The 14,206-nt window shown below is 40.6% G+C and overlaps 1 protein-coding gene across 3 annotated transcripts in view; it reads left to right on the top strand.

The window, feature by feature from the left end:
* CSF3R (colony stimulating factor 3 receptor) overlaps positions 1-14,206 on the top strand; it is a 94,580-nt gene that overhangs the window by 27,141 nt on the left and 53,233 nt on the right. For all 3 annotated transcript variants that reach the window (XR_015873446.1, XM_088460397.1, XM_088460400.1), the window contains exon 2: positions 13,975-14,058. Coding sequence is in view for 2 of the 3 variants with exons in the window: in XM_088460397.1 (XP_088316523.1) it covers positions 13,998-14,058 (61 nt within the window). In the remaining variant the exon portion in view is untranslated. The remainder of the gene's footprint in view (positions 1-13,974; positions 14,059-14,206) is intronic.

Below are 14,206 nucleotides of genomic sequence, written 5' to 3' on the forward strand. Positions count from 1 at the left end.
CATGATTTTTGAAATGACATAGCGGAAAATTCTGTAATTAAATTTTGACCACAGGTTCATGTATTCCTTTCTGATATGCATATGACACCAATTAAAGCACAAGCAGACAAACAGAAAAGGTCAAATTCCTAATCTGTAAACCACCTAAATAGTGACAGCGTTATTCAACCGGAGGCTGCCACTTAAGCCTTAAATCCCTCTAAACCAATGTAGATGTAATGAATAATCACACAATATGATCATGTAAAGTATGTAAAAATAAAAAAGAGTATAAGTAAACAAATGAATAAATAAATAAGTAATATACTTGAAAGAGTAAATCATATAAACTATAAAATTATTTGATAAAGCTTTCCTGGTCAGACTTTAAATTGTTTGCCTAACCTGGGTATCAACTGAAGGCATAATTTTCATTACCAACTAGTGTATAACTTTTAAACTGTATCTGCAATTAGTAGCTAATTATTGTTATTATTATTAATAATAATAATAATAATAAATATAATAATTACAGGATGTTAGGTCTGTCTCATCTCTCAACACCACGAGCCCCAATGGCTCCCACTGCTAGGGAGATGGCATAGAACTTAGCCTAGCAGGAATCAGTGGAGTAGGAGAAATCCACCACCAGCAACATGGAATCAGGAGGAGGGATGGGACAGAGAAGAAGGTGGGTGCTGCAGAGTGGGTGTTTTAGATGGAGTGTGGGCAGGCAGAACAGGGCAGGGTACTAAGCAAGGAAGGGGGGTTGAGCGGGTCGGAGCAGCTGTCAGACATTGAGGTGGCCCATGTGCTGTGTCTTTTTACTAGTGCTAGAAGATGAGACATCAAACTCCATGACATCAAAGTCATCATCACCATCTGGAACTTCAAATTGTGGTAAATTAGTATGGGGCAGTGCATCAGCTACATGGAGCTCCAGACGATGTCTTATGACATCACATTGCATACATCAGTGGCCAATACACCCGATTATTGTAACGCTCTCCATCTCCGACCCCAAACGGCTCCAGTGTGTCAATCACACTGCAAGCCAGTTCTAGGTGCGGCCGGAGCAGCGACAGCATCACTGCACATGCACACTGTGGCTCTGGCTATGGCACATGTGCAAAAAAACCATCGGTCAATTGCAACCGTAACCAAATAGTGTCCAACTCTGAATCTGTGCGAATGATAGATGCCCACCTGTGAATTTGGGTGGCGGAGGACGTCTTTTGAATTCATCCTGAGATCAATGTTTTCACAGTGGAAACTACTGAAGGTTGCAGTGTCTGGCTTGTTCTCTATAGTGTCGGCTTTGTGTAGCTGGAAAATTGACTGTGTTGTATGTACCAATCTATCTTCACTTTTTGGACTTGGATCTGCATTACCTTGCATAGTGGAGGTTTGCCACATGCATTACACTGTTTATTTAATGCAGGACATTTGTGACACTTATTGGAATGGGGGTTTCCACAATTCATGAGGCATACAAATTGCTGAGGGTGATAATGGACACCACATTCCTCAGCTTCCTGCTTGAACCCCAGGGTGCTCTTATTAACTTTTTCATGCAGCTTACATACAGTAAATTTTCAGTAAAGCAGTCTTGTGTCAGCTCTTTATCACACATAATTTCATGTGTGTTGTATCATTGCAGATGCCACAGACAATCTTTGTAATGATGCCATATTTACATTTATTGGCCAGCTATTTGAGTTTAGCAACATATGACTGGATACTTTCGCAGGGTCTTTGTATATCTGTGTTGATATCCTGCCTGTCCGTGATCACATTCTTTACAGATAAGCATAGTTCATCAAACTTTCTTATTAGCATTTTCCTCATTATCCTCCTCCTATGAATAAACAAATGTGTCAGCCTTGTCAACTGCTTTAGCGCTAGCCTGGTTTAATAAAGGATAAGCCTATACTTTCTTTGACTTGTCAGACAGCCCAGCAGTAGATCAGCCATGCTCTCTGGAACTTAGTCCGAGCTTCAAAGATAAGCGTTTCAAAGTGTCAAAGATCCTGAGCCATGTCAGCCAATCTTCTTACACCATGTACATTGGTGTGTGCAGAATACACATCAGAATTCCTGAGTGCTAAACAACTTGTCTTTAGCCAACACTTGGTCCAGAAGATGTCTGTTTGTGTAGGAATATAACCAATGTCATCATCATCAACAGAGGTTCAAACAGACTCGTACCCCATGTCACCTCCTGCCCCGTGTCTCTCCAGCCTCCTGCCTTGTCTTTCCAGCCTCCTGCCCTGTCTGTCCAGCCCCCTGTCACTCCAGCCCCCTTTCACACCAGCCCACTGTCACTCCAGCTCCCTGTCACACCAGCCCTCTGCCACACCTGCTCCCTGTCACTTCAGCCCCCTGTCACTCGGGTTACCCCCCACACCCCCGGAAGAGTAGGCACTCCTCCCACATCCCTAGAGAAGTGGGTAGAATGAGGAGAATCTTACCTGGAATCAGTGAATCTGTGATGAGGGGGTGGTACCTAATGACACAATTCTATAATAACTGCATCATTTGGCCTCGCCCCTATTTAAATATGCATAATTCAAGGGGCCTAATGGCGCAAATAGTCCAGCCCCACCTCCATTACCACCCATTTGCGTCTCCTCTCTAGGCTTCTCCCGGAGTTGAAATTCTAAAGGTATGCAAGTGTGATATGAATACTTATTTAAGATACATATATAGCAGTTTTTTTTAAATATGCAAATACATACATTGACCGACTGTCTATGTTATGATTGAGTTTGTCAGTATAATAAAATTTCAGTATTGCTTGGCAATGAAGTGCATAATTTCAAATCTAGCAATGTTTAAAAACTTTCAATGACTCTGAACACTTGGTAAGGCACTGCAATTACCCATGCACTACAAAACAATCTGATCAAACCTCTGTATGTAGGTATTTTTCAAGTGCTCGCAAATGCTTTATGGATTGCCCCTAAAAAGATGGGTTTAAATACATGTGTTACTAGGGTTGAATGGCAGAAGCAGTATGGTACTTATCTGTCCTTATTGTATACTAGAATTGCATTAGCATTAGGTGAATGTCTATATTCCAATGGGCTATTAAAACTACCAAAAATAGTAAAAATTATCATTTCTTTTACAGGTAAGTTTTTTATACTGTATGTATGTAGTTATAGTGACAGGTGAAACTTTAACACTGAAAAATACATATAACCATGATTCAATACTCTTGGGAGGCCCTTGACATCTTAGTTGATGCATTGTTCAAGACACAGTGGGGAATATTATGATAATTTGTTATTCTTCATAACATGCAATGCACTTTTCCTGTTTCCCTATTCCTGAGAATTCAAGACTTCCAATTAATTCAAGAGTCAGGTGAATAATTGTCTAGTTGGGATTTATCTTTTAACTTCTCTACCGAAAGGGTGAACTCTTTTGCAGCAAGCTAAGGTATAGTTTTGTGACTTATATATTTCTTATTTATATATAAACATAAGCTAATATAAACTATATTAGTTATATTATACCAATGATTTATGTTTATTTCTCTAAAGCAGAAAAAGTGTCAATGCCGTTTCATAATACAAATATTCATGGATTGTGTTCTACCATAGACAAAAGAAACTCAAGCATGTTTTTGGGATACCCACAAATATTCCAAGAAAAAAAAAGTAATTAGAAAAGTTTATTAAGCAAATTGACTTTGTTTTCATTGTATTTTTTTAAAAGCACATTGCTATTTGTGGTTTACATATACTGAAATAATAATAATGAGTAATCATAATAATATGAATCATCATCATATACTACTACTACTGCTATGGCCGTATTACATGAAATTATGTTGAAATGATGGGGTTGTCTGCACTGATTATATTAGCTTTATTGTGGTATTCTTCAGCCTGCAACATTGTAACTAGCCTGCATCTGTCTTACAATCCATGGGACCATATGAACTCTAGATCACTTGGTGTCAGGGCTGCCATCAGAAATTGTGGGGCCCAGGACTGACAAAATAGGCAGGGCCCCCCCACCCCAGTGTTTCTGCAAATCCAGTCCTGCAGTGTCTCTACAGCTCCAGCCAGCCCAATTCTGTCTCCCTAGCCAGCCACTTCTGTCTCTCCAGCCGGCACCCCTTCTGTGTCTCCAGTCAGCTTTCCTTCTGTATCCAGCTAGCCCCCCTTATGTGTCTCCAGTCAGCCCTCCATTCTGTCTCCCCGGCCATCCCCTTCTTTCTCTCCAGACAGCACCCCTCTAGTGTTTCCTGCTAGCCCCCTTCCCATCTCCCCAACCAGCCCCCTTCTGTGTCTCAAGCCAGCCCCCTTTCTGTCTCCAGCCAGCCCCCCTTTTGTGTCACCAGCCAGGCACCCTTTTATGTGACCAGCCAGCCCCCTTTCTGTCTCCCCAGTCAGCACACCTGTGTCTCCAGCCAGACCCACTTTTGTTTCACCTAGTCCCCCTTTTATATCACCTGCTAGCCCACTTCTGTCTCCAGCCAGCCCCCCATTTTATGTCACCAGCTAGCCTCCCTTCTTTGTCTGCAGCCAACCCCAGCCTGTGTGCCTAGAGCCAGCATCACTCACTTACCTTACCTTGGCATCTGCTCCTACTCATCTTGCAGCTCTTCTCAGTGGCACAGCGCATCGTCATGATGTCACGCATGCTGTTATTGCACATGCCCCTGTCACCGTGCCTTTAAAATCGACCCTAAATGGAGGAGTTAGAGGCTGTGGGCCTGGAAAGCCACTGAGAAGAGCTCAGGGAACCCTCCCGAGCTCCTGGTGGCCTGAAGAGGAAGGAACCAGGGATGGGCTCCCTTTTCTGTCCAGGCCCGAGACTACAGTCTCGGCATTCCCCCACAGATGGCGGCCCTGCTGGGTGTTGATTCATTACAACACAATTAAATATATATTAATAAAGCACCTGATTTCGCATTATAGATCTATAGGTATAAACCTGCAGCAGTAAAAAATAGGTGATTTCTAACCTTACATAACCCACATAAAACAACAAATATCTGCACTGGTATATCCTAATTATGAATGATATTTATAAAGACCAGTATAGTGCACAAACATATTTATTTAAAAGACATATATCAAAATATTTTAAAATATTCACATATATAAATCCACATTTTAATAGCGTTTTCACTTGTAGCTAACACAGTAAAACTTTTCCTGGCTGCTTATGTTTGCGGAATATGTACAGTTTGAACTTCCTATTTAATATCTGCAAGGATAAATGGTGATCACTGCTGGCTCATACAAAGATCTTGTTGGCCTATAATATCAAATTATAACACTGAATCTTGCATGAACCTTTCCTGGTCTTCAGAGTTTATATGCAAACAGGTTTGAGCAGAGACATACAACCTGTGTTGCTGCTAATGCAAGTTCCTCATAGATACATTGTTTCACTCTCTGGAATAGTTTTATTGTGTTAGCTGCAAGTGAAAACACTATGGGGTCAATTCAATTAGGTGCAAAGGGGGTGAATTGCTCTTGGAACAGAATAGGAACAGGAGCAACGACATGGAAATTTGCACCCCTGTACTGTAAGTGCCACATATAGTCACACTTACAGCTGGGGGGAACTCGCACTTCATTGGATTGACCTCATTTAATGCATGAGGTCAATGCAGTATGTAATGCATGAGGTCAATCCAATATGTAAATATTTTTAAATATTGTTTTAATATAAGTATTTTAAATAAATATGTTTATGCTCCATACTGATCTTTATAAATACTATTTAAATTTAGGATATTCCAGAGCAGTTATTTGTTGTTTTATATGCTTCATTACAATGGTCTATATGTCCATTAAAGACATGTATATTAACTAAGGTTCCACAAAATTCGAACATTTTGATGTATTGTTACTTGATTTTGTTTACATAGAATCTATCTAAACAGTGTGATTCAATATTATATTGCAGATTGCCTCTATGTGCACAAAAATAAAAAAAATATTATATGTCACCTTTTTTACTGTGAACACTTTATGAGTGGATTTTAAAAAAAAAATTGGTATAATTTATATTGTTCATTTGGAAATGATTATTTCCTGGGACTCTACTTCCTAAACCACCTAAAGGTATATTTAAGTGTATAACTAGACATACTGTATTACTGTATGTTTCGCATACCATTGTTTGTAAGATTGCTAGTATAGAAAGTATAAGTATATTAATTGTAGAGATGTGCGCAGAACCCTGTGTTTTGGTTTTGCTAAAACAATCCTCAAAGATTTTGGATTTGGTTTTGGATCTGGATTTTGTTTTAAAAATTGATGAAAAAAAGCTAAAATCATATAATGTGGGCCTGTTTTTGTTCCTACAGTACTATTAACCTCAATAACATTTATTTCCAGTAATTTCCAGTCAATTTTGACCACCTCACAGCTCACAATGTTGTTTTCATTTTTCACCCATATTGGCCAAAGGCTGCAGTGAGCTGATTGGCTACACTAAGCAACAGAGCAGCAACACAAACACATGGCACTTTAAAAAAGAATATAGCACATTTAGGAAACATAGTGGCACTGCAATGGCAGGCAAGATGGTAGTTTGACATAAACTATACACTGTTATAAAATGTTTTCATTATTCAAAAACGAGATTAGAGGCAAGAGGCGAGCACAGGTAAATGAATGTAGAGTACTATTTAGTGGAAGTTAGGTAAAGCATTGATTAATTGACTGATTGATTACAGAATATAACTATAAATAAAAAAAATTTAAAAATGGAACAAACCCTTAAAAACAAAAATTTAAATGAAATTTATTGATTGATTGTTTATTTACAGAATATAACTATAAATTAATTTTAAAAAATTATAAATTGAACAAACCATTAAAAAACAAGAATCCAAATGAGGTTGATTGATTACAGAATTTAACTATAAATTTATAAAAAATTGATACATTAAACAAACCATTAAAAACCAATAATCCATATAAGATAGATTGATTGATTAATTAATTGATTAGTGTTAATAATTTAGCTATAAAAAAAGTAAATAGGAGAAATAGAAAACACTACCAAAAACAAACATCTAAAATCCCCATGATATTGATTCCTCAGGATTTAAGGTGAAGTAATAGCCTAGTCAAATTGAATAATTGAACTATTAATTATATGATTTGATAATACTAGTTTGTGTCTGATGAGAAGCTGCAGGAAATGAAATATGTATGCCTGGATGAGAAGCTGGTGATGGTTGGCATTGCAATATACAAATGACCAAGAACGCCTTACTAAAGTACATTAATATACAGTATACAGCCTGTCAAGCACACACAATCTTGGCAAAGCCCATAATGAAAAGAGGTGCACAAAGGAATTATCCTTGGGCCCTCTTACCCAGTAGAAAGAAAACACACAATAGGGCGCTCCAGTTAATAAATGTGATATGATGCAAAAGCTGCTCACCTAAAGGATAGGCTAACCCTGAATATTTGAAACAAAAGAAAGAAACAGGGAGCGCCAATGAGAAAAAATAGTGTCAAACTGATATATAATGTTAATAATTATCTTAAATCCAAAAAATATTAGCATACACTAAAATCTGACAAAAAAATTACTGACATGTAACGGATACAAATTGGTAAAGAAAACAATTATGACATATATTTAAAAACACAGTAATTTGACTCTTGAATGGAGGACAAATGAGTATGTGAGCGTAAAAAAAGTCCTGTTATTATACCCAGTTCAAAAAATATGCCGTATGATGTTTGCTTGGATAGACTATAATTTTTATATGATGCCCTGTATGTAGAGTTTAAGGCTGTATGCAAAACCAATATATGGGAGTCCTTACCCGATGGATGTTGTGAATTAATACTTGTAATAGTCACTGTGAAAGCGCCCGCTACCTGCTTTACAGCTGGTCCCAGCCGGGAAAAGAAGGATAGTGTGCAGTGCACTGTAGGTCTGCTGTGTAAGGAGTTGCGGGTATCGGCAGCTGCTACAAGTGAACAGCTTATTCTGGCTGTGAGTCTGCTATGTCCAGAGTAGAATGCACTTGTGGCTGTTAGAAAAGTGCTGAAAGAATGCTGGATGAGCCATGTTGTAGAGTGGATGTGGATGTAACCACAGCAATCCCGGATGAATGCAGGTGTCCCAGCAAATAGAATTGGTCTTAGTGAGATTCCTAATGTGTTTCTCTGCCTTGTATCAACTGGCTGTTTCCTCAGAGGCACCCTTATGTTGTATATTAAAAAAGGATATGCGCAGTTTAACAAACCAAGCACTTCAGCAACAAGGACTGTCTTTTCTGTGACTGAAGTGCTTGGTTTGTTTGGGCCCCACAAAACAAGCTACCAATGGGCTTAAGGTGACTAACAGTGGGCCTGATTCAGCAAGGAATTTACGAATGCAGATGCACGCACCCATCCACTGTGAGAATATACTAATCAATGCACGCGCACGGAGACCACAGCACAATATGGAGATGCCCAGCCCCATATTAAGCCACCCATCTCCCTTTGCTCACATCCTGATCAGCACGCAAGATAGCAGAAACATCAGTAACATCGAGAACCATTGGATCCATTAGCATAGTAGCGGTTGACCTGACCTGCCACAGGATTTTGGCCGCTTCTTGTGTACAGCTTACAGTATGGGTGCATATGCCACCGTGCTGTCTTAATTATGCAAGCCCCTATAACAGCGTTCTAACCACTGCATTCACCTGAACACCCCCCATCACCACACACAAACGGCATTTCCTGTCAATCAATATTGGAATGGTCTGCGTACACACTGCGTGTAGTCTGTGTACCCTAACTCGATCGCACTGGCTAGTTTGCGCTCATGCAGTGCGATGCATGCGCAGTGTGGAAACATTGGCCAAGTGAGTCCTTGTGTTCACTCCTTTGCGTTCCTTAATGAATCAGGCCCTGTGTTGTTAATCATGCCTACAGTTGGAAGATGTCATTGTCTACAGTTGGAAGATGTAATTATCATCTTCATCCTCACCATCATCAGTGTTGTTATTATCATTATCACACAACATTAGCTCATCCGCACTGAAATTCACTGTTACAAAAGTCTCTGTACTTTCTGTAATTGGCGGGAAAGGTCTTCCTCATAGAATTTGTAGTTTATTTTGATGGATATCAGTTTTTCTACATTTTTAGGAAGTAACCTCCTACGCCAATTGCTCAAAATGTTCCCGGCTGTGCTAAACACTCTTTCCAAGTACACTGGAGAGTGGGCAGCTTAAGTAAGGCAAAGATAGTTTGTACAAGGGGCTCCAAATTGCCTTTTTTCCTCCCAGTATTCAAAGGGACTGTGTGATATGCTAATTTGTACATTATCATTAAAATAATCCTCCACCATTTAATTGATACTGTCTGTATCAGACTGAGTCACAGTAGTGGTGTCAATTATTTTGGATAATTCTTTTAAACCTGACCAGATGTCAAAATGGTGTTTTACTCTGGTGCACTGAGTTGACTCATCCTCATCACCAGTGGGTCTCTTGGGAAAGGTCAGTTTTTTTTCTGACAGCAGCATTTGCAGGAAAAATGGAAACAGAAGACATAATTGTGTCATGTGTCACTTGAGCACAACTTGGTGGCCAGGAGCTCTTTGTATCTCTTAAAATCTGTCCATTGGAAAGACATTACATAGGACTTAAACAAGCAAGGTTGCCAAAATGTAGTGATCCTATTGCAAGATGTTGCAGACCCTTTGGACCTGGTGAAGCAAATTAAAAACTTGATCTATAAATCCAACATATTTAGCGAAATCACTTAGTTTCATCTCCTCGCTAAATGTCTCTAGCTGGTATTCCAGTATTTTAAGTAATGAAATCACCTGATTGAGGTTGGCAGTGCCTGGACTCACTTCATTGGTTACTATTTCAAATGGTTTCAGTATCTTGCATAAAACAGAGTATTCTGCACTGTGCTGGAGTACATTCCCCCTCCTCTCCCTATATCATGGCTTGTAGTGTTGCTTTAGATGGCTTTTTGCTGTTCCTCCAGTCACTGAAGCATATAAAGGATGAGATTCCACCTGGTAACTACCTCTTGCTTCAGTTAGTTCCTTTGATAAATCTCCAATCTAAAGGATCAAAACATGTTCGAGACTATTCTGCTGTGCACTAAGGATTGTTTCACAGTCAATAGTTGTTTGAAACTATTAGTCCTCTTAGCAGTTGATGCTGGACTGCTTGTTATTATTGAAAGGATTTTTGAGATTTTACTAAATGATTTGCATAAGCTTGCTGCAAATGATGTAACAGGGAATTCCTAGATGGTTAACGTCCCTACCTCTACTTACTTTGGCTTCACAAACAGCACAGAAGGCTTGACAAATGTTGTCAGGATTTGGGTAATAATAATTCCACACAAAAGAGGTGGCTTTTTCGGTTTTATTCCCAGGCATGAGAATGGCTGACACAAACAACATCCTCCTCCTAAATTTTATTAACTTCTTTTTGCTCAACACATTCATCCTCAATATCCTCATTAGCATCAAGATACACAAATATCCCCTTCATCCGGTTGCACTTCTATAGTAGCATCCTGAATCTCTATGTCACCACATCCTCACATTTGCAGAAATGGTGGAAGGAGGCTTCACTAGGATTAGTGTCAGAAATGTCAGACTCACACATAGCACTTATGGACACCCTTAGACTCTTCTCAATTTGTTCTTCAGCCTTAGTGGGTTATTTTAAGCACTGATTTGTCTGTTTTAAAGGTGACACCTCTAAACTCAGAGCAATAGAGTGCTGCATGCAAGGTTAAGGAAGATGTTTAGCCCCAGCTTCCATAATAGACATTCTATGGCATGAAACACCAGTAGCAGGCCATGGTCTAAGCCTTTCCTTGCCACTGAGTACAATTTTCAGCAGTACCTTTTCCTGTTATTGTTAGAGGTGATGTGTTTTTCTTTAACATTGTGAAATATTGTTTAGATTTCAGGTGCCCTTTCTTAAACCTTTTTCCCCTTGACCACCTTTACTAGATGTTGAAGTACTATCATGACTGGCAGCCGCTGCAGCACTTGTACTGGGATGTTGCTTCTACTCTTCTATTGACTGATTCATGATTAGTTATATTTTTGGCACCAGCCAACGCAGCATTGGATAATCTGTGTAACATAGGCTGGCTAAGGTGACCCATTGGGTCACGCAGTTAGCCGCTACAGTTGAGATGAAGAGACCAGGAAATCTCCGTCAGCCGAGATCTTTGCCTCTTCCCTCCCCCCAATGGCGGCGACATGCCTCCATTTCAGGAAACAGAGGCCATCGCCACCCCCTCTCTTTCCACAAATGGCAGCAGACTGTCAATCACTGCCAGCCTGTGAGCGGGATCGCATACCCATTCTTCACATGCAGAGAACGAGTCATGCACCTGCACAGATTCCAAAAACTGGTGAATCATGCCCACAGACAACACTGGAAACTGTTTTCATGCACTTGGAGGGACAGGTCTTTGTGAGAATTGTTTTGGGGTGCAGATGATGGGGAGACACCACTGCACATACCGGTGCTTACACTGGAAGGGCAGGAGCGCCAAGAGGGGGGGGGAGGGTACTAATTACCCAGGCCCAGGCTTACTGGAGGGGCCCGGGTTCGGCACCACTCCCCCTCCCTGTTACTTCACAGGAGCCCAGCACATGCTGCTGTGTGCTGGGCTGCACTGGTTGACTGGTCACAGCTGCTAAAGCAGCAGCCGCAGCAGTCTTCTATGCCTATGAGGGGGAGCGATATGCTGATCGCACCCCCCATTGGCTGTGCCTCGGGCTGAGGGGGCACAAAGCGCCCCCCCCCCCCCCCGCCGCCTGGCACTGCAAAATTTTGTTTTCAATTTTTTTTCTTAGGGGCGTGTCCACGCATCCCACGAACAGGCCACGCCCCCAGTCACCTGGGCCTGGTGTGGCTGTCAGCGGCCCTGTGGAAGGATAACACACTATGCAATCTTTGTTTTGTTTTTAGATAAACACAACACTTCAAATTGTTTCACGTACAGGTCTTTTGTGAGAATTGCTTTGGGGTGCAGATGACAGGTTGACACCACTGCACACTGCGATGTATGCACACAATGCATACACACTGCATACCATCGGCAGCAGCGAGAGAATGCATCTTAGCGAGCGGGTCTGAATCAGGCCAACAGTCTTCCAAAACACCTTTGATTAAAAAAGAAAACAATTAACATAGCTTTGAATTTGGATTTGCTTTGACGTGTTTTGTTCATTCTTGGTGATGATGGTGCTTTCCAGTGCATGGACTGGTGACGTGTATTATGACGCTGCCGGGTAATTATGCACGCCTCTGAAAACGGCGTTGAAACACTTAGGCACGCCTGCATCCACAACTCCACTCCCCCGTTACTACTGCCCTGCCCCTGTTACCACCCACAAATGGCCTCTCCTGTCACTCATTCCACTGGGCTGTCTTTGCAGGGTGAGCGAGCGCATCCCGGTCGCTCATACTAGTTTGCGCACGCGCACTGCAAAGTACACGCATGTGCACATTAGCGAACATTGCCAGCAACGAGCAATTGCTTGCTAGCGAGCAGGTCTGAATCAGGTCCTAAAAGTGTTTATTCTAAATCAGAGATATAAAAAAAATCTTCACAAGTTTGTGTCCCACACATGCTCCCATGCCCGCCAGCTTTTCCCTCATATGTCCCTATACCCAACAGTTTTCTCTCACATGCCCCTTTGTCCTGCAACAGTTTTCTCACAAGGCCATTTCCAAAACAAGAAAGAGGTCACATTGAGCTAAATTAATAAGGACATGGTTGCCAGCATTTCTACAGTCACTGGTTCATATTTCATGTTTCTACCTTACTGTAGCCACACAGAATTGTTCCCACTTCCAGCCACAATTGTTATTCCATGATCTTATGTGTGATTGTGTTCCCCACACCTTAGATTGTAAGATCATTTGGCCAGGATAATCTTCATATATGCACCTTCTTTGTCAACCTTCTGATACCACGTAAACTGCATGAAACCAGCTCCAGATATTAAGCATGGTTCATAAATAAATCAATTATTGCAAAACCAGATATGAAACATTCACAATCCATCTGAGGTTCTGGAAGGAGCAATGAGTTTGCAAGATATAAATATATTGGAGTACCCCTCACAGGTAGTGTGTGCGATAGTCTGTGTGTGTCACATATTTAATTTTTCCAATAAATGTATTTATTTATGAACGATACTTTGTATCGGAAGATACAAATCAGTATATAGTATGTGTGTATATATATATATATATATATATATATATAAACATATATATATAATTAACCGGAGTGCCGGACCAACTTCATGTTTGCATTTGAGTGGCTGCTCTCTGTGATTGACTCTCATGGGCGCACCTGAGAAGGAAATCGGTGGAGGACCTGCATATGACAATGAAATTAATCATTATCATTTCAGTCTGTTATATTGCTACCCTTGGGATATAGAGCCCTATTTATCAACAAGTTTTATCATTCACAACTAGTGATAAAACGTATGATAAATGGTGCTCCAGCCAGTCAGCTCCCAGCTGTAATTTTTGAAACCGATGACAGTTGGGAACTGATTGGCTGGAGCACCAGGTCAGGCTTAAGCTGCAGGACATGATTGTTAGGGTTAGGCTGAGGTTGGGTTAGGGTTAGACTGCGAAAGGGGTGGGTTAGGGTTAAGATTTGGATTAAAATACTTACCAAAATTTGTCAGTACTTTGACCCTCGGGTTGCCGTGTCGGGATTCTAACAGTCTGCATTGTGATCGTCAGGAGCCTGTACCTAACTCAGATCTTCCTTGAGCCAAAATTATCTTTCATCTCAGTGGCGGTGGAGGTCACCTCTGCTTCATTTTTATGAGAGCTGCACTATGTATAAAATCTATAGCTTATATTATATTACATCATTCTGTTCCCCATTGTGGGTCTCTACATGCTGATTTTTACTTGGTTGCAAATCTTTTGATAGTGGTTGCAAATCTTTTGACAGTTGTTTACATTTTTCTCTCTGACAGTTTATGGGGTAAAAGAAGAAGAAATGCAGAAAGACCAGGGTGCCCTGCTGGTTGAAGTGCTCCTACTTCTCTTTCTACCTGAAGGTAAGTCAGTTTATACATTTAGTCACAATAGTCACATGTGCGCAACATTATACAGTTTCTATAATTAGTTACCTCTTTTATTTGCTACTACTATACTACAGTATATATGACAAATCATTGAATTCATAACAGGAATCTTTATTTCACT

The sequence above is a fragment of the Taudactylus pleione genome, unplaced genomic scaffold (genome assembly GCF_031769625.1).
Source record: "Taudactylus pleione unplaced genomic scaffold, aTauple2 ptg000007l, whole genome shotgun sequence".
Lineage (NCBI taxonomy): Eukaryota > Metazoa > Chordata > Amphibia > Anura > Myobatrachidae > Taudactylus > Taudactylus pleione.